This window comes from Cyprinodon tularosa, unplaced genomic scaffold (assembly GCF_016077235.1).
Source record: "Cyprinodon tularosa strain WSP-4 unplaced genomic scaffold, ASM1607723v1 ctg233, whole genome shotgun sequence".
NCBI classification, from domain to species: domain Eukaryota; kingdom Metazoa; phylum Chordata; class Actinopteri; order Cyprinodontiformes; family Cyprinodontidae; genus Cyprinodon; species Cyprinodon tularosa.
In genome coordinates this window covers 282,803-308,166 of record NW_024038871.1, presented here as the reverse complement: position 1 = coordinate 308,166, position 25,364 = coordinate 282,803, and the positions used below count along the sequence as shown (strand labels likewise).

The 25,364-nt window shown below is 36.6% G+C and overlaps 2 protein-coding genes across 2 annotated transcripts in view; both read right to left on the bottom strand.

The window, feature by feature from the left end:
* The window catches only part of LOC119784776 (huntingtin-interacting protein 1-related protein-like), a 31,021-nt gene extending 15,870 nt beyond the window's left edge, over nucleotides 1-15,151 (bottom strand). Inside the window, exons 1-17 of the mRNA XM_038287007.1 lie at nucleotides 14,932-15,151; nucleotides 13,899-14,836; nucleotides 12,600-12,663; nucleotides 10,331-10,473; nucleotides 10,185-10,241; nucleotides 9,853-9,933; nucleotides 7,801-7,877; nucleotides 7,651-7,712; nucleotides 3,024-3,164; nucleotides 2,880-2,937; nucleotides 2,718-2,793; nucleotides 2,497-2,634; nucleotides 2,296-2,418; nucleotides 1,745-1,928; nucleotides 1,573-1,661; nucleotides 1,375-1,491; nucleotides 881-982 (exon numbers count right to left, since the gene is read on the bottom strand). Coding sequence (XP_038142935.1) covers nucleotides 881-982; nucleotides 1,375-1,491; nucleotides 1,573-1,661; nucleotides 1,745-1,928; nucleotides 2,296-2,418; nucleotides 2,497-2,634; nucleotides 2,718-2,793; nucleotides 2,880-2,937; nucleotides 3,024-3,164; nucleotides 7,651-7,712; nucleotides 7,801-7,877; nucleotides 9,853-9,933; nucleotides 10,185-10,241; nucleotides 10,331-10,473; nucleotides 12,600-12,663; nucleotides 13,899-13,979 — 1,593 coding nt within the window. The 5' untranslated portion in view covers nucleotides 13,980-14,836; nucleotides 14,932-15,151. The remainder of the gene's footprint in view (nucleotides 1-880; nucleotides 983-1,374; nucleotides 1,492-1,572; nucleotides 1,662-1,744; nucleotides 1,929-2,295; nucleotides 2,419-2,496; nucleotides 2,635-2,717; nucleotides 2,794-2,879; nucleotides 2,938-3,023; nucleotides 3,165-7,650; nucleotides 7,713-7,800; nucleotides 7,878-9,852; nucleotides 9,934-10,184; nucleotides 10,242-10,330; nucleotides 10,474-12,599; nucleotides 12,664-13,898; nucleotides 14,837-14,931) is intronic.
* Nucleotides 15,152-16,682: 1,531 nt separating this feature from the next.
* Nucleotides 16,683-25,125, bottom strand: ccdc62 (coiled-coil domain containing 62). Its single transcript, XM_038286972.1, has 11 exons — nucleotides 24,947-25,125; nucleotides 24,829-24,869; nucleotides 24,532-24,666; nucleotides 22,583-22,775; nucleotides 22,280-22,446; nucleotides 21,694-21,795; nucleotides 21,429-21,600; nucleotides 20,315-20,416; nucleotides 18,251-18,339; nucleotides 17,003-17,088; nucleotides 16,683-16,923 (listed from the first exon to the last, which is right to left on the bottom strand). The coding sequence occupies exons 1-11, from the start codon at nucleotides 25,020-25,022 to the stop codon at nucleotides 16,698-16,700; spliced, it is 1,389 nt and encodes a 462-aa protein (XP_038142900.1). The 5' UTR covers nucleotides 25,023-25,125; the 3' UTR covers nucleotides 16,683-16,697.
* Nucleotides 25,126-25,364: the final 239 nt, after the last annotated feature.

The window sequence follows — 25,364 nt, the reverse complement described above, 5'->3', positions numbered from 1 at the left end:
TATTTTTATCTATATTTGAAATTTGTATTGCTTTCAGTTTATTTTTTCAGATTGAGTTTTATGATTTGCATAGTTTTCAAAAGATGAAGTGTGAAATATGCTTTTTTCCCCCTCTCTTCCCCAATGTGGCTCCTATCTTCCACAGAGATAAAGGCAGCACTATAGGTAACCGCCTGGGACCTGGGAAGCTATAAGAATGAGCGTTCTGCGGCACACATGGCCTCAGTAGACCCCCCAATGTGATGTATTGTGATGAACGGTTTGTACTGAAACTAAAATTTTTGCAATGTAAATTGTAGTTGACAAAGATTGATTGATTGAAATTGCATTTAATAGATCAAATTCTCTTCACTTGTTGACAGGCTTTCCTCTAAAGAAAGGAGCAAAGACACATATATGGACATCAGTAAACCATTTTTTCAGAGCAGTTTGGTTTTGGCTTGTAGGGAAGAGAATGTGACTTTTAAAATGCAGTTTCAAAAGAATGCAGTTGATAAAACTTTAACTGTAAATAAAATTTTGGAAAAAAAAAAATCTAATCTGTATATAAATCAAGAAATAAAATATCAAAAAGTTTACTTGTAAAAAATGAAACCAAAGAAAACAGCAAAGTTAGTCTGAAAATATTTTATTTGATTAAAACCATTTTAAAAGTTTCATTTCCAGATTGCACTTTTTATTAAAAATTCCTATTTAGAAGGAATCTTCTATCTCTGGACTCTTCTTTTTTTAATCTTTAAAAATGATTTTAAAAAGGTCTCATCTTTATAAATGACATAATAAAATGATTTTATGATAAAACCGCCCCTGAAACTGACTGGGAGTTTTGTCCTGATGTGATGTAGGTGAGTTTGGTGAAAAAATTAAAACTTTATTTTACCTTCTCTTTATTCTCCAGAATGCTGCGGAGCAGCGCCATCTCTGCCCTCTGCTCCAGCAGCTCTTTGTTCAGGCGATCAACTTCCTGCTGCTGGACATTCATCTGTTCATTAGAAAAATTAAATATTCAGTCACAGCAGGTGTGTTTTTACAGGAACAAAGTGAAATCTAGATAAGTCGTTTTTTCTTAAATTAACTGCATTTGTTCTTGAAATGAGAAGGTAAGTGAGGCACTTTGCCAATGGAACTATGATATACAATTTAATTTACATTTTAAATAAGAAAACACAATTGCATTGTCTTATTTCAAGTGCATGTTATCTAATTATCTTATTTTAAGAGCAAAAATACTTATTCCATTGGCAAACTATCTCATTTCCTTACTCAAATTAAGGGTAAATACACTTAAGAAATGTTTGACTTATGTTTAGATGTTTTTTTCAGTGTTTAAAAGGATCTTATTGGATGGTCGTCTCTGGGACCAAAGTTTCTCACCGCCGATCTTTTCTCCTGCCGCAGACTTTCCACCTCGCTCTCCAGTTGCTGCTTTGCTCTCAGTAAATCATCTTGAACATGCCTTGTACTCGTCAGCATCTTAACTGTTTCTGCATTCTGCAGCAGCAACACAAAAAAGTCTGACTTAGAATCAGAAACAACCAGATTCCTGAGAGAAAAAAATAGCAATAATTGTACCTTCTTCATTAAATCGGCGTGACTCGTAACCAGCTCTGCGTGTCTCTCTTTGAGCTGCGTGAACCGAACCTCTGCAGCCTGAGCTCTGCCTGTTCAGACATGAAGAGGAAAACAGTGACTTTCACTGACGTCCAGACTCAGGTTGATGCGCTCTTAGAGGCTTTTTACTCACTGTCCGCCTCCTTGTATCCGATCTGAGCTCCGACGTTGGCCACGTTAGCGCTGCGTAAGGCCTCCACCTCCATCCGCAGGTGTTCGTTTTCAACCATAGCGACCTGCTTGTGGGTGCGCTGCTCCTCCACCTCCGCTTCCAGACGGTTCACCTGAGCCTTTAACTCAACCATACATTTCTGAGCCTGGAGGAAATTGGAAAAGTTTTATTTATACACTGCAATGCCTCGAAACAGTAAATCTTTCCCTAAGAATCTAAACCTTTTAGGAAACCATTTTCATTGCCGTTCCAAGTTAGAAAATGTCTCAACCAACTTTGCTGATGGAGGAACTAAACATTTCTTCTCTGCAGAAAAATGCTCAAACTCAGTCAAACTGGACAGACCGCATCTCTGCATCATTTATTATATTTGAGTGAATGATGAGTTTGGATCATTCGAACACATAAAGATGCTACTTAAGGGTTGAGCTAATATTTAATGGTTGGTATTGGGTTTGGGTGGGATGATGACAAAAGCACCCTTAAAAAAAAGAAGCCCCCACCCCCCTTACCTCACTCTTGATGAGCTCTAGCTCTGGTTTCAGAACCTCCAGTTCCCTCTTATAGCCATTGTTCTCGCTTTCTCTGTGCTCCACAGGCAGCTCAGTTCCTCCCATCTGATTGAGCAAATAGTACTGCCAGACAAAATGCTGCATTTCAGCACGATTAACAGGAAAAAATCGCTCTTTTAATCATAAAATAATAAAGCACACCTGTGGTATCTGAGCCGTGTCTCTAAACTCTGGTTGCGCTTCCACTTCATCCTCCTCTGGACGATCCTCTCCTGGCATCAACACCACCGGCCTTTTGTACTCCCCCAAGGCAGCGGCTCGGAGAAAGTTTGGGGGCGACTGGAGAGTGGGAATAAAACATTCACGGACTGAAAACCTGGATGGATTGGAAGAGCTAGCCGATCTCAAACCCTATCACTTACATCTGGGAGATCTGGGATCTGGATGATCGTTTTGAAGAACTCAATTTCTCTGGCTCTGTTGAAGAACTGCGTGAGGCTGTTAACAAAGCGAAAAAAAATTGGAAATCTGTAGGACGAGCATCCTGGCTTATTAAATAATTGAGTAATTTGCAGAAAACCAACCTGACGAACTGGTCCCGGAACCTCTCTCGATGACCCAGAAGCACATCTGGAGCGATACCTAAGGAGCAGAGACATCTAATTCGGTTCCTGCTGAATCTGATTCCTCAGGCTGTGATTAGGTAAGAACAGAAGCTTCCTACTCACGGCTGTGCAGTTTGAAAAGCAGGCGGACAGAGAAGTGGTAGAGGAAACTGCAGTCCAGTATGAGAGGGATGAGAGGCGTCAGTCTGCACTGTCCGGCTTGGGTCGTGGATTTGGCCCCGTTGGCATCCATCTGACGCAGAACTTAAGACACAGAGAGAATACAAGGCACACTTTTCAGATCCTCCCCCTTCTGGCATCCATGTCTTTCACACATTCATTAAAACAATGATAATAAATAATACGTTCTCTTATTCGTGCGCAAACAGCCTAGAGAAAGCAAACATGGGGAGGAAGCAACTCTGGTGGTGTGGGACCAAAATGTCACTTTGTGGCCTAAATGCAAAATGTTAAAAGTGTAATAGAGGATCTCCCCACAGCCACGTAGCAAGCAGTGAAATAGAAGGTCTTGAAGTGAAACGAAAATAAATGGTCCCCGCTACAGTGTGAAATCAATGAGTAATGCACACAGCTTCAGTCGCTTCAGCTAGTAACCACTGATCAGGCCCGAAATCTAGGTGTAGTGCTGGATTCAGACTTAAACCTCCAAAAGCATTTAAAGACAATCACAAGGTCGGCTTTCTATCACCTGAAGAACATTTCCAGGATTAAAGGACTAAAGTCTCAGCATGATCTGGAAAAACTGATCCATGCGTTTATTTTTAGTCGACTTGATTACTGCAACGGTGTTTTCACAGGTCTGCCTAAAAAGTGGATCAGACAGCTGCAGCTGATCCAGAACGCTGCTGCCCGTGTCCTCACTAAGACTAAGAAAGTAGAGCACATCACCCCAGTTCTAAAGTCCTTCCACTGGCTCCCTGTATCTCAGAGAATAGACTTTAAAATACTTGTGTTAGTGTATAAGTCTCTGAATGGCTTAGTACCTAAATACATCACAGACTTGCTATCGGTGTATCAACCCTCCAGACCACTCAGGTCTTCTGGCTCCAGCCTGCTCTGCATACCTAGAACCAGAACTAAACATGGAGAAGCAGCATTAAGTTCCTATGCTCCACTTATCCGGAACAAACTTCCAGAAAACTGTAAAAGTGCAGAAAGTTTGAGTTCCTTTAAATCAAGACTAAAAACACCTTTGTTTAGGATTGCCTTCGACTGTTCTAGTTAAAAAGATCAACTGAAACATCATTAGTTCAATTTTTTTATTTTCTTTAGGCCAACTGTTTTTAATATTCTTTTTTGTTTCTGCAATTTTGGTTGTTACACTGTGTCAAGATCAGGGATCTTGTGGTTTGAAAAAACAGCGTTGTGTTTGAAATAAATAGGTCCGGGAAGTATAGGATCAACAGGGCTGACAGAAGTTGGTAAAGACGTCATTGTTGGAGTCTGATTTTTTTTTTTTTTTTCTTTTTTTTTTCCTACTTGCTTTGATTCTGTTTTATTTTCCTGTATTTTAATCATGTAAAGCACTTTGCATTGTCTTTGTACTGAATTGTGCTATACAAATAAATTTGCCTTGCCTTGCCTAATGCCCACCAATCACAAAACACGGTCCGCGGTCCACTATTGGTTCCTGACACGTCAATCAGGGTAGTCTGTTTGTCCCTCCCCCCTGTGCGCGTACCCTCACACATGAACAAATCGACCCCCCAATGATCGTGGAGGCGTTAGGACCTGTACAAATTGTGATTCCTGTGTGTTTTTTGTTAGTTGTGACAACGCGATCGGCCAGCAACTACCCAGCTTGACACCTACAAAGCAAGGACTTTTTAAGCCCCCTCAACCTCCAACCCTACCTGGCTTCTCTCTCTGGCTCTAATAAGTAAGGACAGTACGCTATACGTATATGTTTTGCTTGTTTGGGCATGTTTATGCTCTGTTTCCTACATGGCTTTGGTTAGAAACCACAAGTGTTGCTGCTCTAGCTGTTCACTCCTGTATCGCAGCATCGCTATCAAGACCGCCTTTGACTTGGTGAAGCTAGGCAATGTTAGGTTGTTATTAGTTCGTGTCACAAGCACTCGGTCTCGGCTTGTTTCGTTCTCGATCTCGGAAACATCCGAACACCTAGACAGAGGTGTTTTGAAGGCGTGGTTTCGAGGGTTGGTCTGAAGTTAGAGGCCTTGTTGTAAATGTTCAAAAATTTTGCTTGCTGGAACCGTTTTTCCAAGATCTCCTACGACACTCTGATTACTTAATCCCCATTGGTAAGCATAGTGTTGGCAACATCATGCTGCGGAGACAGGCTACTACAGCTTCCCAGGCTGGGGAAAGATTTACGATTCTTATGTAAAGCTTCTCTTATTTTGCTTCTCTTTAAAACTGATGCGACTCCAACTGCAACAGAAATGCAAGCGAGAGAAAACAAAGCTTAGCTTAACTCAGTGTAGATTTAACGCAAACATTTCAGCCCTTCACTGGCATTTCAGTGACCTAATGAATAACAGCACAGCAAACTGGCAACCCTCTAAAATATTTTATTTATAAAGTGTAGTAATTCTATTAATTGTTGAATTAAATAAATTGTTTTATGGAAGTTAACTTTTAAGTTTATCATGTTAAATGTAAGTTTAATTATTTCATGGGACGTTTTATTTTTTAAGTGCGCATTTTACAATTTCACAGAATTTTAACGAGTGGTGGGACGTGATTAAAATCTTTATTCAAGTTAATAACAGGGTCTGTAATGAATTAATCCCAATTAAAGGTATTTTAATCAAAAAACCTATATCGACAAAATAAACCAACCGCTCAATTCAAAAAAAATTTTTCTCCTTAGTTGTTGAATAAATGTATTATATGATTGTTTTTAATCCAAATATTTAGGTTATTTAATGAGGGCGGTTATTTATTCTGCCTGAATTTATTATGCAATCATGCTATTTTCTTATGCTTTAAGTCTTTGAAATTCCACAATGCATATAATTTTATGTTTGTCTGCCTGATCATTTAATTTCAAGCATTTTTAAACATTTCATCCACATGCAGAAGGCTAGTTTGAGCAGCCTTTTATTAGCAAACTATTTTCATTCTAAGGTATTCCTGAATGCCAGTGTCTTCTTTTATTTGAGCTTAACTATCTTTATGTAGAGCTGCTCTTAAAGGAATAGTACACCCAAAACATGATTAGCCTTCATTTTCTACTCACCCCCATGCTGAACAACACTCTGGAGTACTTTTTTGATATCTCAAATGCATCTGGAGATCTGGGAGGCTTCTTGCTGTCTGCTGACATTCAAATAATGGAGGTCTATGGTGACCGAGACAGAAAGGTCCATAAAAGTCCACAAAAAACGTGTCAATATTCCTCCATACTGCTCGTCCAATATATTCCAAGTGTCCTGAGTGGGTAGCGTCCATAATTTACTCGAAACAAAGTCATTTAGAATGTTTTTAGAGCATAAACAGTAGTGTATAGGATTTCCTGAAAGCGCGTACACGACGCTACAGAAGCCGGCAGACCAAACCAGATGAAAGTGCGCATTCAGCGTCTGCTCTGCCGATAATGCAAGCGTAGAAGAAGAAATGTGCTGTTTACCTGTGCAAAGAAAGAAACAACGAAAGAAAAAAATGTCTGAGGACTTCAGTAGACTCGTGAAGCGCTTTTAGGAAATCCTATACACTACTGTTTATGCTCTAAAAACATTCTAAATGACTTTGTTTCGAGTAAATTCTGGATGCTACCCACTCAGGACACTTGGAATACATTGGACAAGCAGTATGGAGGAATATTGACACGTTTTTTGTGGACTTTTATGGACCTTTCTGCCTCGGGCGCCATAGACCTCCATTATTTGAATGTCAGCAGACAGCAAGAAGCCTCCCAGATCTCCAGATGCATTTGAGATATCAAAAAAATACTCCAGAGTGTTGTTCAGCATGAGGGTGAGTAGAAAATGAAGGCTAATCATGTTTTTGGGTGTACTATTACTTTAACATACTGTGATGACTGTACAACTGGTCATCATTATATTTGACAACAAAGGCAAAGAAAGGCATCCCCATACTTTAGCCCTCCATCATTCCTACATTAACATTTTATTAGACCAAATGCAGACACATGTCTTCTCTATTAATCCAGAACTCAATCCCAATCCCTTATCAATGCTGCTGTTTTGGTGAAAATATTCCTTGCTGACAAAAAAAAGAAAAGGTATGAAGGTATAGCAGAGGTTTTCTGCAAATTTTAAACTTAGAAAAAAAAAATGCACATGCACAACCCTGTACCCGCTCCTCAAAAGGAACGCCTATTTAACGCACGTGAGCGTGCATGAGGGGAAATGGGCTCGTGCACGCTCGGCACGCTCTGTTTAAAGTTGCTGTTTGCATAACTCATACAAGCTTACTTAATATTTGCAATTTTTCCACTATGTCAGACTCACCACCATAAAGTGAAAATGGAGGAAGCACATAGGACGGCCTTATTTAAACATTCACCAGAATGATTGACAATTAGGAGGACCACTTATTTTGATGATCCACCCAGATAGAACATCCTCCACTAATACCTTTAATTCTGCTAATTCTAACATCATGGTCTTGTTCTTACCAGTCCGCTAGACTTTATTCAGACATCCTACTCCTTTTTAATTACTCCTTTTTAAACCGCCTGGCAAATATGACATTTATCCCTGAGATACTAATACTGCCGTCTGATCCGTCCGAGTCTTACCTGTCTCAGCCATCTTCAGTCCAGCATCCCAGTGGTCCATCAGCTGCTGAGTCATGTCCAACCTACAACACAGGAAAGATACTTAGCTGCTGATTCAGGGAAATTCAAGCTGTTTCTGTAGAATCCAAACAGGTCAGGAGGAAAACTTACACTTTGGTCATATCAGTTCCTGCTTCCTTCTCCAAGGTCTCATCAGTGGCTTCCAGGTTACCTGGAATCACTTTGTGCTGTTGAAGAACATCAAACACATTAAAAGGCTTTTTCTAAATCTGTTTCTGAGCGATTAATTGGGATATTTTCACTTGCAGATGGATTCAGGTTGTTTCCCTTAGGACGTGGTGGATTAACAGTTTAAAATAAAACCAATTTTATCTGTAAAAATAAAACCAAACCCTGCAGACTTACTTTCCAGGATATGTTTAGAGAAACAGAGAAAAATGCTGCCATTTCCTCCCAACCCAGACCTCTAAATGTCTCACTTTGTTCCTCAGCTGGACTTGAGAACCAAATTTAAAGCGTTATTGATAAACAGTTTTATTGTATAGGCTTGTTTAGTCTTCAGGGCTGGTCCATGAAGGTGAACAAACACAACAAGGTACCCGGACAGAGAAAAAACAGCAAACAGGTGGATCACAGCAGACTGTGACTCTGATTGGACTCTCCTTTTGGTTTGTTTGTCTCACTCTATCACTTGTTTTCAAGTTTAGAGTGAGCTCACAGCATTGAGCTCACAGCTCCATGGTGGTGAAGCATTTGCAAAGTCTCATCATGTAGACCTTTCAAGGTTTGCCGAAGTAAATAAAAGAAACCAAGGTTTAATTTTTAAAACTTTACAACCCGTGAATGATTAGGAATTGCTTAAATCATTCGACGGCTTATTAAACCCGCAGAACAAGACCATTAACTCAATAGAGACTTGTTTACAGAAAAGGCGGCCACCAGGGGGCGCTAGGTGGACCACAAAAATTAGAAGAAAAAAAAGAAACATTGATCATGAATCTCTCAGTTTGATCATCATTAAAAAATGACTAAATTATTTTTAAAACATTATTATATATGTTGTTTTAAAACATTATTATATATGTTGTGTTTTAAAACATTATTACAACATATTAATAATGTTTTAAAAATAATTTCTAACATTATTGTGTTGTAATAGTATAATGTTTTTAATTATTTTTTAAAACATTATTATTGTTATTATTACTACTACATCATATATAATAATGTTTTAAAAAATTATTTAAAACATAATATATGCTGTAATAATATAATAATGTTTTAAAATATTTTTTTAAACATTATTATATATTTTGTAATAATAATAATAATAATAATAATGTTTTAAAAAACTATTTATTATAATGTTTTAAAAAATTATTTGAAAAACTCATATTATTAGAACATATATTATAATCTTTTAAATGTTTTTTTAAACATTATTATTATTATTATTATTAAAACACATAATATTGTTTAAAAAATGATTCAAAAAGCTATTATATTATTACAACATACATAATAATGTTTTAAATTATTCTTTAAAACATTATTATATATGTTGTAGTAATATATCGAGTGGGGATGACTAACTTCTTCCGTCTGACCATGTAATGACAATAATACCTTCTTCCTTTGCAACAATCTGCTTTTGTGAGTCTGGCTTTAAAGCTTTAAAGAAGGAAACATGATAATGAAAACTCCTGTCCTTCACAGACAGTAAACCCTGCAGCCCTACTTTGATATTATTTTCCTCTTATGCTGGAAAATGTGTTTTTCATTGGGAATAAAATAAAGCATTATTATATTAAAAACATTATCATGTTAAATACATTTAAATATTATAAAATTGTAAACAAAATAAGAAAAAACATTTTTAAAAATGTATTCAGTAGGTTAGTTTGTGGGTTTGCAAAGAAGAAAGCCAGAGGCTAACACTAATTGGGAGGTGGAAAAGTCTGGGATCCCCTGTTCTAAAGCTATTTTTGAAATGTACCATCATGCATCTAAAATATAAACCTTTTATAACCACTAGAGAGACATAAAAATTCGGTTTGGGGAGGGTCAAATTAATATAAAAGTCACATTTCTATTAAAAGCTAAACTCTAAATGAATTCTAATACGTGTATTTTAGTATATTTTCAACTTCACATCATTTTAAAGCATGCCATGTAAAAAGTTAGATGGAGGAGAGACGTTACCTTTGCATGAAACTCCATTTTTAGGTGGAGGTATTTAGCAGACAAGGCCACAATGTGACCGTATCGATCATGCAGGTTTCCCTGGGGAAACAGAAACAAAACATTAGCTTTAACAGTTTCTTAAAAACAACCCACTCACAGCAACCAGCTTTAATCTTTCGTGCTTTTACTAACATTCTTGTGAAATTAAAGGTTTTAAATAAAAGATTTGATGACTGAGGGCACTTTCTGATTTCATTTAACCTGCTGATTGAACTTCGTATTAAAAAAATATAAAAAATTTGACCTTTTAGAGAAACAGAATTACGTGTCTTATGTTTGCATCTACTAACCCAGAGGACTCCCATGTCTCTTATGCTGCGGCTGTGTCTGTGAGAATCTGTAATAACCTGTGGGTCAGAAGACGGGTGACGTTAGACATCTTTATTTTGGAACGGAAGCTACACCAAGGGGCAGGAGCTAATCATCTTTAACTTACATTCCTATGGCCTTCTCTGAGCACTTTGTGAATCAGATAGCAGACCTTCCAGCTGACCATGGAGTTGCTGGACAGAGGCAGGTTCAAGACGTAGGACCAGAAGGTGGTGGCTCCACCCTCCTTATGCGTTCCCAGGATTATATCTTAACAGCTGTTAGGGAAACTCCTGTGCAGACTTTTAATTTTCTCCCTTTTTTCACTTCTTGTTTTCAACTTACAGCGACTCAGCATCATTCAAGTTTAAAATGTCTAATATGCAAAATGGAGACATTTTTAAATCTATGCTCTTTTCCACATGAATGCATAAAATACTTTGTGTTAAACAATACAATACATTCAAACCTGCTTTGAATTTTAATTTGTAAAATGATCTAAAACTAATGCTCCATCTTCAAAGCAAAGAAATGTTCAAACAAATTAGTAAATGATTAAAGCCAATAAAGTGCCTACCTATAGCAGCAGTATGGAAATATTCAACAGGAGTAATGTCTGAATATTAATGTGAAAAATTTGTCCTCTTAGCTGATTTATGCTTCTTTGTGACACTTGGATAAGGATCATCAAAAAAAAAATCTCCTGTATATATAAGAAAGTACTTAATAGATGAAATTATATCCCTTTTATGGAAACTGAATATAATCAAGAAGATGAAAATATCCCAATAAGAAACACATCATGTTGTAAAGACAATTTGGAACAAATGAGAACTAAAGCCATCAAGGCGATGAGATCTAATGGACCGTTAACGTCATTCCAGGTACATGGAATAAAGGCTAAAGCACTAAGGTCAGAGCTCATGACTAAACTCATAACCGGGCTGGAGTGACATTAGAGCTTATAATTATAGGAGAGCTGCAAGGTAAAAAAAACTCCATCATAGTGAACATGACGCCTGACCCACAGTGGCCATAAAACTAATAAGCCCAATTAGAGGGAGAAGGCTCTGCTGAGAGTATGTCTTGGAGCTTCCAATGAGCTGCTTCATCCTTCAAGAACTGACTTATTGATGAAACCAGAAACTCCTGAGAAAACTGTTGAGGATCTAGTGTAGTGGGTCCCAAACTTTTCTAGATGGGCCCTCCTTAGATTTAAAATAAAGTTTTCACTCGCATTTAAGTTTTCAAATACATTAAACCATATCGCAACAAAATCCCCTTTAAATAACAAAACTACCTCTTTTAACACACACACTCACACCTAAGGAGAATTTAGAGAAGCCAATTAGTCCTGTTTTTGGACTGTGGGAGGAAGCTGGAGTACCCGGGAGAACCCACGCATGCACAGGGAGAACATGCAAACTCTATGCAGAAAGACCCTAGGAATCAGACCCAGAACCACTGTGCAGCCTGTATTTAGGCTATGCAACAGTGAATATTATGCATAAGGTTTAGGAGTGGCCTAGCAGACCTTCATCAGACCTGTGGACTTTCCTCCAGTTGAGTAGTTGTGGTGTGACTGACCTCACATTAACACCATTCATGCTCACTGAAATAAAGCAGCTGCAAAGAGCAAACCATTTATAAGGCTTAAGGGATGATAGCTTTTCACACAGATCCAGATGAATCCTAGTTTTATTGAATATTATTATATAACAATATATCGAATAAAATGCAATTATTTCTGTGTTTATGCAAATAATAGTTTGATAGAAAAAATGATAAAATTATTTCTGCGTCAGAGGAAAAAAAAAGAAGAAATTTAAGGCAATATATACATATCTATAGATCTACTTATTCAATTACAAAAGCGTGTTTCAACTAAAGCTGATGTATCAAAACCTTTTTTTTTTTTTTTTTAAAAGCTTGAAGTAATCTACCATTAGCATGTAGCATTTTATGAGCTATGAGTTGGTAGTTTTCCTGTCTGTTAAACAATCCCAATTTAACTGGTTAAAAAGTAGCATATCATCATATTAATCACAATCTGTTTTGATATTATAAAGTTTTATATATATATATATATATATATATATATATATATATATATATATATATATATATATATATATATATATATATATATATATATAAACACACATACACACACACACATACTCGTGCTGACGTCATAGTGAGGAACATGTGTTGACTCCCATTGACTTTTAGTCATTTCCAGCCCTTTCTATGCCCAAACCCTAAACCACTTTGCAACAACTGATCCTCAATTTGATGGTGAATTTGGAGAAATGGTCCTCATTTTGAGGGCTAGACAGGTACATATGCACAAACACACTTACATATATATATATTTATCAATGTTTAAAGGATACTGCGCACATATTTCTCTTTTGGTGGAACTTCAGCTGAGGTGGCGATTTTGCTGAGACTGTGAAGCTGAAAAAAAGAAAATGACAAAAGCAAAGAGTTTAAAATCCCTGTGCTCCACTAGAAACAATAAATAAGTTAAACTTACAGAAACTATATACAACATATATTTTTTACTTATTAGATATTACTCTAACATTTTAAATGTGAACATAAAACATCTTGAAGTGATTTATTCACTTGCTGTAGACCTAATGTATTTATTTTGGAGGAATGTTAGTTTGTCCAGGATGCTAAAGCTAAGGGCTAATAAACTGGAGCCAATTAAAAAGTGTACTTCTACAAAAATAAGACAACTCAGCAATCAAATGTAGTTATGCACTGGAAAAATGACCTAGAAATAAGTAAAAATGTCTTAAAATAAGTGTATTTAACCTTGATTTTAATATGTAAATGAGATAGTTTGCCAATTGAATGAGCATTTTACTCTTATAATAAGATATTTCAATAATATGCACTTGAAACAAGACAATGCAATTGTTTTTTTTATTTTAAATCTAAATTGTCTTGTACCATTGGCTAAATATCTCTTTTAACTCCTCAATTCAAGAACAAATGCACTTATTTTCAGAAAAAAATGACTTATCTAGATTTGGATTTTTCACAGTGTGGTTGATAATTCTTTAATAAACCTTTGAACTAAAGTCATGTTTATTTTAATCATAATTTTTATTGAATGCTGAAGTTATGTTGCTCTATGGTTCAACACTATAAGCCTCCCATGTGAAACACTAAGAGAGGAATAAAAGGACCATATAACTTTAGACTGACTAAAAATTATAAAATAAAAAAGGCACCTATTTATATAGTTTTTTTTCTTATTTATTAACATTTATTCTGTCTAGATTGGTTTTCAAATCAAATAGAAAGATAATTAAAAAGGGCAAGAGATCAAATCAGCTGCTGAGTCAAACTAATCACATAAAAAACCATCAAACACAAACAATAAAAGGGATTAGATTTAATTGTGTATTCATAAGAACTAATGTAGCATTTAATATAATAGCGATTCCCTAGCATGTTTTTCTCATGACCCCTTTTTGTAAAAAGCAGTAAGCTTTATTTTATGTACAACAGGTAAGATATTGACTGGTTATAAACACTCAGTAGAAACCATTTGAAAAACTGTTTAAAAGAAACATCTTTGAACTAAAACGTTATGTTAGTTTCTAGCTGTCGAATATATGAGGCAAAATACTTTAAAATCAAAGATTATTTTAAAAAATGTCCGTTTTTCTACTCACCTGCTGTTTGCCAAACTGTTCTTTCTCCGCAGCGAGCGCTTTCTCCGTCTTATTATCATTTTTAGTCTTTGTTTTACTCATATTGTCACCTTAAAGTTGGACGAATGAATCCAAAGTATTTCTACTTTTAAATCCAGCTCTTCACCAGAGTTTTCCTGGCCGCTTAAAAAAAAAAACAATCAACTGAAGGTGCGTCAGGTCACCAGATCACTCCTGTTAAACTTGATTTTCAGACCTTTCAAAATAAAATGCTAAAGGAATAAGAAAAAACTTCTACAGAATATAAAGCAGCAACACATTAAAAATAGATTAACTTAAAAAAAAGCATTACCAGAAAGAAGAAGGTGAGATAAAAGGTGATTGAGAGAGGTATTTATATAGATATATTCATATATAAAAGAAGTTGTTTCCAATCTTTCAGGTTACAAGATGTAAAAGCAAATGAGAGCTTTAGATATTTCCTCTGAGTCACAGAGAGAAGGCAGTGAAACTGGAAAAACGGCACTAAGACGCAGCTCTCATCAGCCCTGTAAGACTGGTTTCACGTCTCCCCCCACTTCAGACAATACATTACGTACAAAAGGATTCAAGGTTAAAAAACAAAAAACACTGAGCAGGTAAATCCACCATCAGACTTACATAGATTATAAAAAATGTAGAAAATACAAAAAATAATGCAACATAAAACACTGAGGTCATGATCACATTTGAAAGTTTGCTTTTTAACGACTTCATTTCCTTCCTGAGGTTAAAGGCAGAGATTGCTTTTTAACATAAGCACCTGAAAATACAAAAATATGTGTTTTTAATGTTCTGATTACACTTCATAATACAAAGTTTGCAGAGAAAATTGCTTATTTTAGTTAAGACAAGAGTCCAGTGCTGTCTGGTTGACTGACGCCGTGATGGAGGCAGGCTTTGGGTGGAGCATCGCTGCTCTGTTGGAAAGAAAACAAACAAACTAAGACGACTTTTTCAATTAGTGCCACCCCCGCCCATTACAGGGCCGTTTAGGTTGAAACCACTGCTTTACCTTTAGTATCGTGGTGTTTGCTTGCTGGTGGGCTGTCTGGCTCTCACACAGCGGATGCCTTAAACTGCTGCTATCAGGAGCGGCAAGAACTCGGATCAAGCTGGACTTTCCCCAAAGCTGGTTTAGAGAGCGGACCGACAGCTGATCAGCAGCCTGATGGGAGACAGACAGGAGACTCCATCAGGACCTGGGAAAAATCACCAGCTTCCTGGCCCCTACAGGAAAAGAAAACACCCCCTCAACATCATGCTGCCACTACCATGTTTCTCAGGGGGGGTAGTGCAACTTTCCATCAAACAAAAAAAGCAATTTTTTTATTCCCTTCTTCCTTAAATTTGCTGTGTCTCCTACATCGTATATAAAGAACAGAGTTCAGGAGAGCAGGACTAATAGCAGACTAGTCCAGAGGTTCAAAAAGGAAGGTTCAGGAACCCCCAGAGAGTCATGAGACACCAAGATGGTTTTCATAATCATTAAGATGTCATTTATGTCAACCAAGCATTTCAAATTAATTTTATCAAGGGCTGCAATGCCTGTATTTTTTCTATATGTATATTTAAATGGTGCCGTTTTGTATTTTATGCCTCATATTGTACAGCACTTTGTGATGCTTGTCTGAGAAAGGTACACTATAAATAAACTTTAACTTACTAAATGTTCCAAAAAATAAATATATGTACCATGAAATAGGTAGAAATAACATTTATTTATGTATTCATCTAAAACCTGATTTAAATATTAAATATACCATAAAATAACAATTATATAATCAAATGTTATTTGAAAATGTATTTATTGAATACATGATTCAATTATCAGATATACCATGAAATTATAAAACACACAATGTGGCAATAAATGATTGAAAATACATTTAAAGTTGTGTATTAAAAATTTAATGTAATTTATGAACATGCATTTGTTGGAATCCCTGATCTAGTCGACAGATTTCTACATGGACCTCCTGCTTTTATTCTCTTAATGTTTTCCCTGCAGGCTAAGTTCAGGCAGAGGGAAAACTTCCGGGTATCTTTGCTGTTGTGATGCTGCCTCCCTGATGCAGTTTGTCCACTAATGCTTTTCTGAGCTACTAGTAGCATCCATCCACAAGGAGACCAAATGTGAACAAGCTCAATGTGCTGTAAGACAGACAGAGACTTAAGGCCAATTTATCCTTCCGATGCATAGCCTCTGCAACCATCAAATCTGTCTCTGACAATGATTGCAGAACCTCTGCATGGGGAGCGTGGTCACACACCTCAGAAAAATCCTAAGTAATTATTTTCTGTCCCATATTAGCATATCGGTCGATACGTGCATCAGTTCGCCGATGCATCGTAGAAATCATCTCATGCATCGATTATACCTTCTATCCATTGATGTTTGTTTGATCTGTTAATAAACTTTTTATTTATTTTAAATGAAGTTTCATTGGCATTTTTAATTCTGTAGTTTTTATGTAAATTAAAATAGAGAAATTTATATTGGCTTAAAAAAATCAGCCCCCTGAAAAATGGCCGACTGATATCAAAATAATTGGTATGGGCCTTAAAAAAAACAGGTAATACCGAATGTCCCACAGTAAAGCATAGAGCCTCTTTAAAGTCATCAGGGAGTTTTATCAGCATAAACTGAAAAGGTCAAACTCACCATGCAATCAGAGGTAACTTCAGGAAATGAAAATATTAGATGAGTTTTTTAAGATTCTGGAGGATATATGGGCTGAAGGTTCCATCCTTCTGCAGGTTTTCATACTAAACATTAGTTTATTGATTTGTACAGATATTAAATAAGTTATCAAACCCTAAAGCAGATTTTTTAATGTTTCTTCCATCAACCTGAAGTAATCTTTTGCAGAGGTTTGTTGTTTTTTGGTAAAATCGCCTTTTTAGAAAATATCTTACATCCGTTACATGTGATGACAAGCCTCCAGGTTTGCTATTGGTTGCCATGGAGCCCTGGACTTCACCTTGGACGTCCCATTCCTCCTGGCTGGGACACAGAGAAACTGCAGCTCATTATTAACTCCTTTCTCAAGACTTAAACGGACATAAACGGATGCTGTTTTCACCTGTTGAGTTTCTCCCTCAGTGCTCTCTGCGTGCTCCCTTGGTTCAGCCGCAGCAGCTGCAGGTCTTTCCTCTGGTTCTCACACACCTGGAAAAAAAACACAGCAGCAGGAAATGGCTTTACAGCTTCTTGTTCTGATGAAGTGAAACATTTCACATCAAAATTATATATTTCTCAAACTCAAAATTGAAGAAGAATTACTAAAATTTTATGATTTGAGGAGCTGTGTGGGTGTAGGGATAGAATGCGTCACCCTGCATGGAGGCTAGCTGTGACACCGAGGCTCTTAACTGGACGTCTTCCTGTTTCGTCTCTCAGTTTGAGACAAATAAAAATCACTAAAGTCAGAAAGAAATTGTTTTCTGTAAATTAACGTGAGTTCATATTTTCTTAAGGAACAAAACTTGCACCTGACACATGAACAAACATAAAAATAAAAAAAAAATCTGAAAATAAGAAAAAAATCCTTAAAATCCGTGGATTTTTCCCTAATTTGAGAAGCTGAATAAGATAATCTGTCAATGCAATGAGTATCTTTCCCCGTAATATAAGACAATTAGATATTACGCATTTGAAAAGAAAATAATTGGGTTGTTTTTTTTTTCTTATTATTAAGGGAATATTTCTTCATAACCTGCTGAAATAATGGGAAAATACACTAAAAATAAGTTATATGTCAATTTTAACAGCGTGGGATAGAATGAAAAAATTGCCTGAATGGAAAAAAAGAAAAACAAACAAAGAGGAAGGATGGACAGAGATGGAAGGAACCAAACTCTTCCTTTATTTATTTACATTTTCTGAAAATGTATTTAAATGTTTACCCCAATACTTAGACATGAAAAGGACTTGAATCAAAATCCACGTTTCTTATAACAGTAAATCTTTTTAAACACCCTTTAAAAAAGTAAATATCAGCAGTATCATCCCATAATGTGTTATTTTATACTTTAAGAACTTTAAAGAACATGTGTAGCTTTGGAAAATGCTTTATGTCATTGAAACTTGGGGGCTGGGGGGGCTTTAACTTGTGTCTCTACAGCTGATGTGTGTCCAGAGGCACAGCATTAGAGCCAGGGAACTGCAGAAACCTGCTGAGGAATGCAGACAAACAGGAAACCCACCCCCATAGAGCAGGAGGAACGAGGAAAGATGTGAATCATCTTCAGGGATTTTATTCTTTCTGTGGATTTAGTGCATCTGGTCTGATAGAGTCCTGCTGTTAGAGCTTTGTTACCTAAAGCCTCACCTGCTGCAGGCAGAGCAGCTCAGACATGATGCGTTCCTGTTTGGAGCGAGACAGCTCCAGCAGCTCATCCTTCCAGCTCTCGCCCTCCCCTGTAAACGAGGAAGAGCAGCAGGTTTCAGTCTATCTGGCAATCTGAGGCATCTGAAGCGGCTGCTGCAGAAAGAAATCCAGACTGAGAAGATAAGACAGACCTGTTGGACACCAACTACACACAGTTTAGTTTGAAGTGCCCTGTAAAAGTATTCCCACCCATCATCTGACCACCGCACAGAAAAGCATGAATCTGACATTCGGTTAAAAAAGAAAGATATGTATTAGCATAGTTGTTTGAAAAAAAAAATCTGGAGAAAAAGTATAGAAGAAAATATGTCAGACAACAGCGTTTACATCAAAATTGCTAATATTAATATGTAAACAGCCAGGTTACATGCATTAACTAAAAAACACCAGAATTGAGTTAATTATGATAAAATAGGCTATATACTCCAAGCGTCGATCCTGATAGTGTTTTGATCGTCCTTTTGGAGCCTAAATAGAACCTCAGCGTGAGGCGTCATGAGCGGACATAAAAACATGTGGTGCCATCTGCTGGCAGAAGCTCAGAGCTACCAGAAAGCAAGATGAAGGCCATTGATGCAGCTACTAAATCAGAGGTCACGGATTAGTGGGCCTTGGTCCGGATCTGGACCCACCTGCTGGTTAATCTGGACCCAACCTGATTTAAAACATTTACAAATTACTGCGTGTTTTCTGACGGAAGTGTCTAATTTCACTTGCGCCGCTTGTCCTGTTTGTACGGTAAAGCCCTCCATAGCATCCGGCACCAGGCTATTATCCAATGAGCTGCTGTCAGTCTGGGTTGCTGCAGCAGGCAAACCTGTGGCAAGCCGGATGGGTAACGATGATGAGAAAACGTGAAAGAAAGTGTGGACTGCTGGAAGAACTGTGGTGAACTGGTGAAAGAAAAGTGAAATGGTGCTCAAAGATGACCCTGCACATTTAGAGGATGTTTGGCTCAACCTGCTGCTGTGAAGCAGGATTCTCCACCATGATCATAATCAAAAATAAATATGGATCCAGGTTCAAAATGAGCAGCTTGATATGTGCTTTAGAATGGCTTAGTCTCCATTCAAACCAGGTTTAAAGCCTTGCAGGGCAGCATAAAGCCCACTGCCAACATTAAGACAGAAAAAAAACAAACAAACAGTCAGTTCAGGTGTTTTATAAAATATTTTAAATCAGGAAATTGTCTATTTAGCAAACTGAATGATTGTTGTTCTCTACTTTAAAAAAAACAAAACACTTTAGATTTTAAAATTGAAAAATCTTCTATTTTTTTAAATCTTTTTTAATTTAAAAATTCAGTGTATAACATGGGCGCATAAAAACCTTGTTTTATTTCAGTGTTAAATTTGGTTTAAAGTAACAGATTATAATAAAAAATGTCTCCAGACCTTTACTGGTTGATGGTTTTCTTATTCGGCCCCTGCTGATTTTTAATTGGTTACCTCTGGACTAACTGATTCCTGACCATGCTGTAATGCAGTGATTCCCAACCGGTGTACGAGTACCCCTAGTGGTCTGTGAATGCATTGCAAGGGGAACATGAAAATATTTTATTTCTTAGGTAGTAAAATAAAATAGTTTCCACTCTCGAAACTGCTCCACGGCCTCCCCCATTTTTAGTATTAATTGTTGTCAACGTTACGTCTTTCTTCTGTTTGGGGCACACATGACTAATTTGAAAAAACAGAACATATTTGTGAGTAAATGTTTTGAATTTTAAATACTGGACATGTTGAGCTTAAAAACATTTTAGTGACCATTAGTGACACATTTTTTTTGACACAATTTAAGACCCCCTTTAAATTTTGCTTTTAAGGGTTTCGGGGGTCTCATGAGTTACACAGGGGGGTCGCACTGGTTTTAGGTAAAAATAATGACCCATTGATTATTCCTTGCTGAGCGGACTTTTCCTTTAAAAATGAAGAAATAGAAACATGATCAAAGCTGTAAATAGTTTCTCAGCCTGAGGGAGGAGAGCGTGGATGTTTCTGTTCGTACCCGTCAGGGCCAGGTCTGCGTGAAGCAGCTTTAGCTCCTGTTTCAGACGGATGATCTCCTCTCTCTGGGTGCTGCTTTGAGCCACCTGCTGCTGCAGCTCCTCTGCAAACACAGCATGACAAAGATTCAATGGAGTCTGAAACCATCAGCCGATTTCAGAAACAAACAGATTGTTTATCATTGAATGCATTTCCACACATTTTTGGATCACTACCTGAGGTTTTTATTTCATTTGGGCTGCTTTAAAAAAACCAAAAAACCAAAGGGTACACTGAAAAAAAAGAGGTCTTAAAATAAGTACAGGTTTCTTCAAACCAGTGAACTTGTCTTCACTTCAGGTCGCTTCATGAGATAATCTGCCAATTTTAGTGAGCATTTTTGCACTTATGTGTTTTTTTATTATTATAAATCTAATCATCTTATTCCATTGTCAAATTGTCTGACTTACCTGCACAAATAAAGGGATAATACACTTATTTCAAGAAAAAAGACAGTTGTTACTGTATAGACAACTGGAGGAGTGAAACACATATGTGATAACTTAGCAAAGAAATTGTTGCACTAGAAAAACGATCTAGAAATAAGTAAAACTTTCTTAAATTAAGTGTATTTACCCTAAATTTGAGTAGGTAAATGAGATAGTTTGCCAATCGAATGAGTATTTTCACTCTTAGAATAAGATAATTAGATAACATGCGCTTGAAATAAGACGATACAATTGTACTTTCTTATTTTAAATGTAAATTGTCTCATTCCAGTGGCACAATGTCTCACTTTCTGATGTATTTTTTATAAGTTTAGCAAAAAGATGATAGAGGTGGATATAAAACTTTATTAAACCACCTGTTCTTCATTTTTCCTCTTTCAAACTGTTATCTAGAGATAGAGCCCTGTATTAATATATCTAAAGCACATTTATTGCTGCTCCCACCATTTACTATCCATTGTTAATATTTTCTTGGAGTTTTTAAATAAATATACAAGTCACCATGTTTCTATACATGATTTTTATATTATTTACCTTTATAATAAATAGAAATAAGCTTCTCTGTTTTCTGATAATGTGTCGATCCACTAAAAAACGCCTCCTCTACCAACTGAATGAAGCAGTTACCTCTGAGAAGAGAGATGTCCCGTTCGGATTCTCTGTAACAACGCTTCCCCTCCTCCACATCTCTCAGGAGCTGGAGCTCCCGTGAGCGACTCTCTGCCAGAGACGTCTCCATGACCTGCAGCTTCCCCGACAACTCCAGAATATGACCAGAGGCTTCGCTCACATCTTTGTCCTACCGACGACACAAGAGGTTGTAAGATCACCATTTTTATTTGTAATACGTGTGTAATGAGCGTTGGATTGAGGAGAGCTTTGGATGGTTTACTTTTAGCTTAAGCATTGAGCTCAGTTCTTCCTCTCTGACCTGCAGAGAGCCGACTTGCGTGGAAAGAGCCATGACCGTGGAGGTGAGGCTCTGGTTCTTTGCCTGAAAGAAATAACAGACATAATTGCAAAAGAGCTGCAGAAACAGAAATATAAATGTGTGTTTTTAATTAAAAAGGTCCTTTAAAAAAAAAAAAAAAATCCTTCCTTAAAAAAAAGAACATGGAAAAAGGACTAAGAAAACATATCAGCAGGTGGCTGTTATAGATGATGGTCTCGAATATTCCCACATAAAATAACAAATGCATTTTAAAAAAGGTGTTTCACAAACAAGTGAACAAGATTTGGATCATGTTCACTATATTTTATTCTATATTTTATTTTTCCTTCATATAATTTAGTTTGTAAGGTTTGTTTAAAAATCTAAGTATATATACGCATATATATACATATACATATATATACGTATATATACATATATACACATATATATATACACAAATATATATATATATAATATATGGATAGATGGGTGGATGGACGGATAGATGGATGGGAGGATAGATGAAAGTACAGATTGGCGTTACCTCATAGTCCTGACACTTTTCATTGATGTGCTGCTGTTTCTTTTCCAGTTCACAGATCAGCTGCTTCGCTTCACCCAGCTCCTTCTCCATCACTTTCTCTCTGCTTTCCACAACGCCCACATGTTTAGTCAGGACTCGAATCACCTCATTGCGGCTCTGCAACTCTTCTGTAAGCATACACGCTTGGTTTTCAGTCAAATTAAGCAGAGATAATTAATATTAACAAAAAAACAATGTGTAGTCTCTGAAGATTAATGTTTAGTAATGCATCATATCCTGTTAGCAGCATTCAGCTATTCTCACCCTCCAAACCAGCACATCTGCGCTCCAACATCACCATGGTGTGACGGTCTTGTTCCCAGGCCTGGTGCTGCTTATGATGGGAAGCAGACATGGCGTTCAGCTCCCGCTCCCTGTCCTTTAGCTCAGCCATTAGGAGCTGAAGCTCCTTTCTCTGCCTCTGGAGGGTGGAGACGCTGAGGTCTTTTACAGGAAGCTTCATGGAAAGAAAGGTTTAAAAATGTGTGAACTTTAAAAGAAAAAGGAGAAAGAAAGTTATATTTAATAACAGGGGTTTTATTTGGAAAAAGTAATTGTGTAATGTTTTTTTGTTTTGTTTTAAAATGATGGAAAAGAAATTGAAAAGAGAATAAATGGATGGAATTAAATGTTTCCACTTAAGAAAATATTATATAAATGCATTTATTTTTTTTTTATTATTGCAATTAGTCAATGGAGAAAATACTAAAACCTGCATTTTTTAATCATAACTTAAGTTCAAAAGTATAAGCTGGTTCTTTTTCATTTTTAGTCAGTGATGAAGAGACGTTGTAGAGCTTCGTAAGAGCCACAGGTTACAGACTCATGGTCTAAATGCCTGCATGATCTCCTTTCTTCTGCCTCCTCTTGTGGCTTATATGTTGACAGTCCTCTCTGAAGGTATATAATTATGGGATAATAAATCCAGAGATTTTTCTCTGCAGGTCTTAAAGTTGGGCTTAGCTGCTTTGAAGCATCCTTTGTTCCAACATGTTTTAATTTTCACTGATGCAAACAAAAACAGAGCTGCATTCACTACTCTTAAATCTGAAAAACTCCATAGCAAAGTAGATAATGAACATTTAGTGTTCTGGTATTCATTTAAAACATATAAAAACACATCTATAGAGTAGAATATAGGATATAAACTGTTAGAATCAATTTCCTGCATTTTGTTTTCCTAGATCTGGGAAACCAAAATACAGTGAATCAAATGTAAATTCATCAGTGACATCTGGTGGCCTAGATGTAAGTTTATCATTAAGTAAATTAATTATAAATATAGAATTATCTGTATTTAGTTAGTTGAATTACATGCCACCAAAATATTTTTATTTATAATATTTAATTATGTTTTAATTATATATAAAACGGTAGAGAAACAACTAATTTTGCAAATAAATAAAAATCCAATCAGAGCCAATTTAAAGTAGCAGTAATTCATAGAATTTATCCGAGGAATATAAAAGCACAAATATTACAGATTTAGGACAAATAGCTATCATGGAAAGCTCTGCAGTGGTTCAACCAGATGATAGTTTGTCCCACATCATAATCTGAAGTTAACTCTAAGTTGAGAAAGCCCAACCTAAATATTATGATCGACAAAGAAACACTTTGAAATGACAGATCTATCAATCAAATATAAAATTATGACAAAACTGGCAGACAGTTAACATTAATACATTGATAATTAAATTATGTAATGACAGATTAGTTACAGAACAGTAGTTTGGGCAGCAGAGTATCACCACATGATACAAGACACTTTAAAATAATAATAATTTACTAAATAAATAATGTTCTCTTAAAAAAAAATGCAGCGCATCTGTAGACTATAGATGGCTACTGTTATAGTTTATTATTTAACTTAAAAAAAAACAACAACATATAAACAGTTTTTATTACAACTGGTTGTGTTTTGAGGCACCATGTTAACTTTGATGAAAAGGTATTAATCAAGATTTTTCTTGGGTGGTGTGTTGCTATAACTTCTCCGGGGGGAGCTATAGCGCCCCTAGCTGTCTCCACTGTAAGAGATCTGTAAAAACCTTGCAACTTAATAAAATCTATGGTTTATTCAACTAGAGTGGGACTGGTGGCACTCATTTAGACTGTCGCTGATGATGCAGTCACCACCTGAATAGCTCTGTCATTCACATGGGTCTGGTGATGGTTAAAATGAGGACTACCTAATGAAGCGTTGACCTTACCTCAGCATCCTGTACATGATGAGCAGAGCAGGGATCTGCAGCATCACTTTGGACCCACTGGGAGGAGAAACCGCCCAACTTCCCTCTGGTTAGACCAGATGGTTGCTTAGCATCAAGGGGAAAACCACCATCTGCCTGACAAAAGCATAAAACACACTGCTTATGGTTACAATAAAGCAATGCAACCAGAGAAAAACAAGTTTAAACATTACTTAGATGTGGGAAAAATGCATATTCAGATTAGCTTAAGATCAGGGAAGCACTGACACCTTTCCATGCATAAATAAAGGTTGTTACCTTTTTAACCGGAGTGCTGTGCCACAGTTTAGCTGAGCCATCTGAAACAAATAATGAAGGTTAGATGGCAGGAAGTCATTCTTCTTATGAGGCAGTTGATGATTTATCAGCTGTTTACCATGTGAGCCATGGGAGCAGGGGGGGTTTTGTAAAGCGCTGTCATTGGAGCTAAATAGTCTCCTTCTGCCGTCCATATTAACTTTACATACAAGCTCAGCCTGTTTTTACTTTCCTCCAGCTTCATTCTCCTTGTTGAGAATGAGCTGATAGCATTAGCCTACTGGAAGGAAAAGCTGACAGCTAATGGGGTTAGCCTAGCCTAGAGTGGAAAACATGCTACAGCTTCATAGGAAAAAGTTGCATTAGTGACATAAGCATTAGATACTAAATAAAATACAGATATTACGATAAATAGGTTGCTGCCTTCAGCTTCATACAAGAGTTTCACCAACTTCTGTGCCCAGTGACGTCATAAACAATCGCCCAGCAGATATTTTCAAAATAAAAGCGATTTGAAGAAGAAAAAAAAAGTTGAG

Excerpts from the sequence above, each read along its gene's own strand:
- ccdc62 (XM_038286972.1), bottom strand. The coding sequence starts at position 25,022 with ATGGACGGCAGAAGGAGACTATTTAGCTCCAATGACAGCGCTTTACAA. Across the intron at positions 21,796-22,279 it reads AAAAGTGTCAGGACTATGAG|GCAAAGAACCAGAGCCTCAC; the intron begins GTAACGCCAATC and ends TATTTCTTTCAG. Across the intron at positions 18,340-20,314 it reads CGCAGACCTGGCCCTGACGG|GGGAGGGCGAGAGCTGGAAG; the intron begins GTACGAACAGAA and ends CCTCGTTTACAG.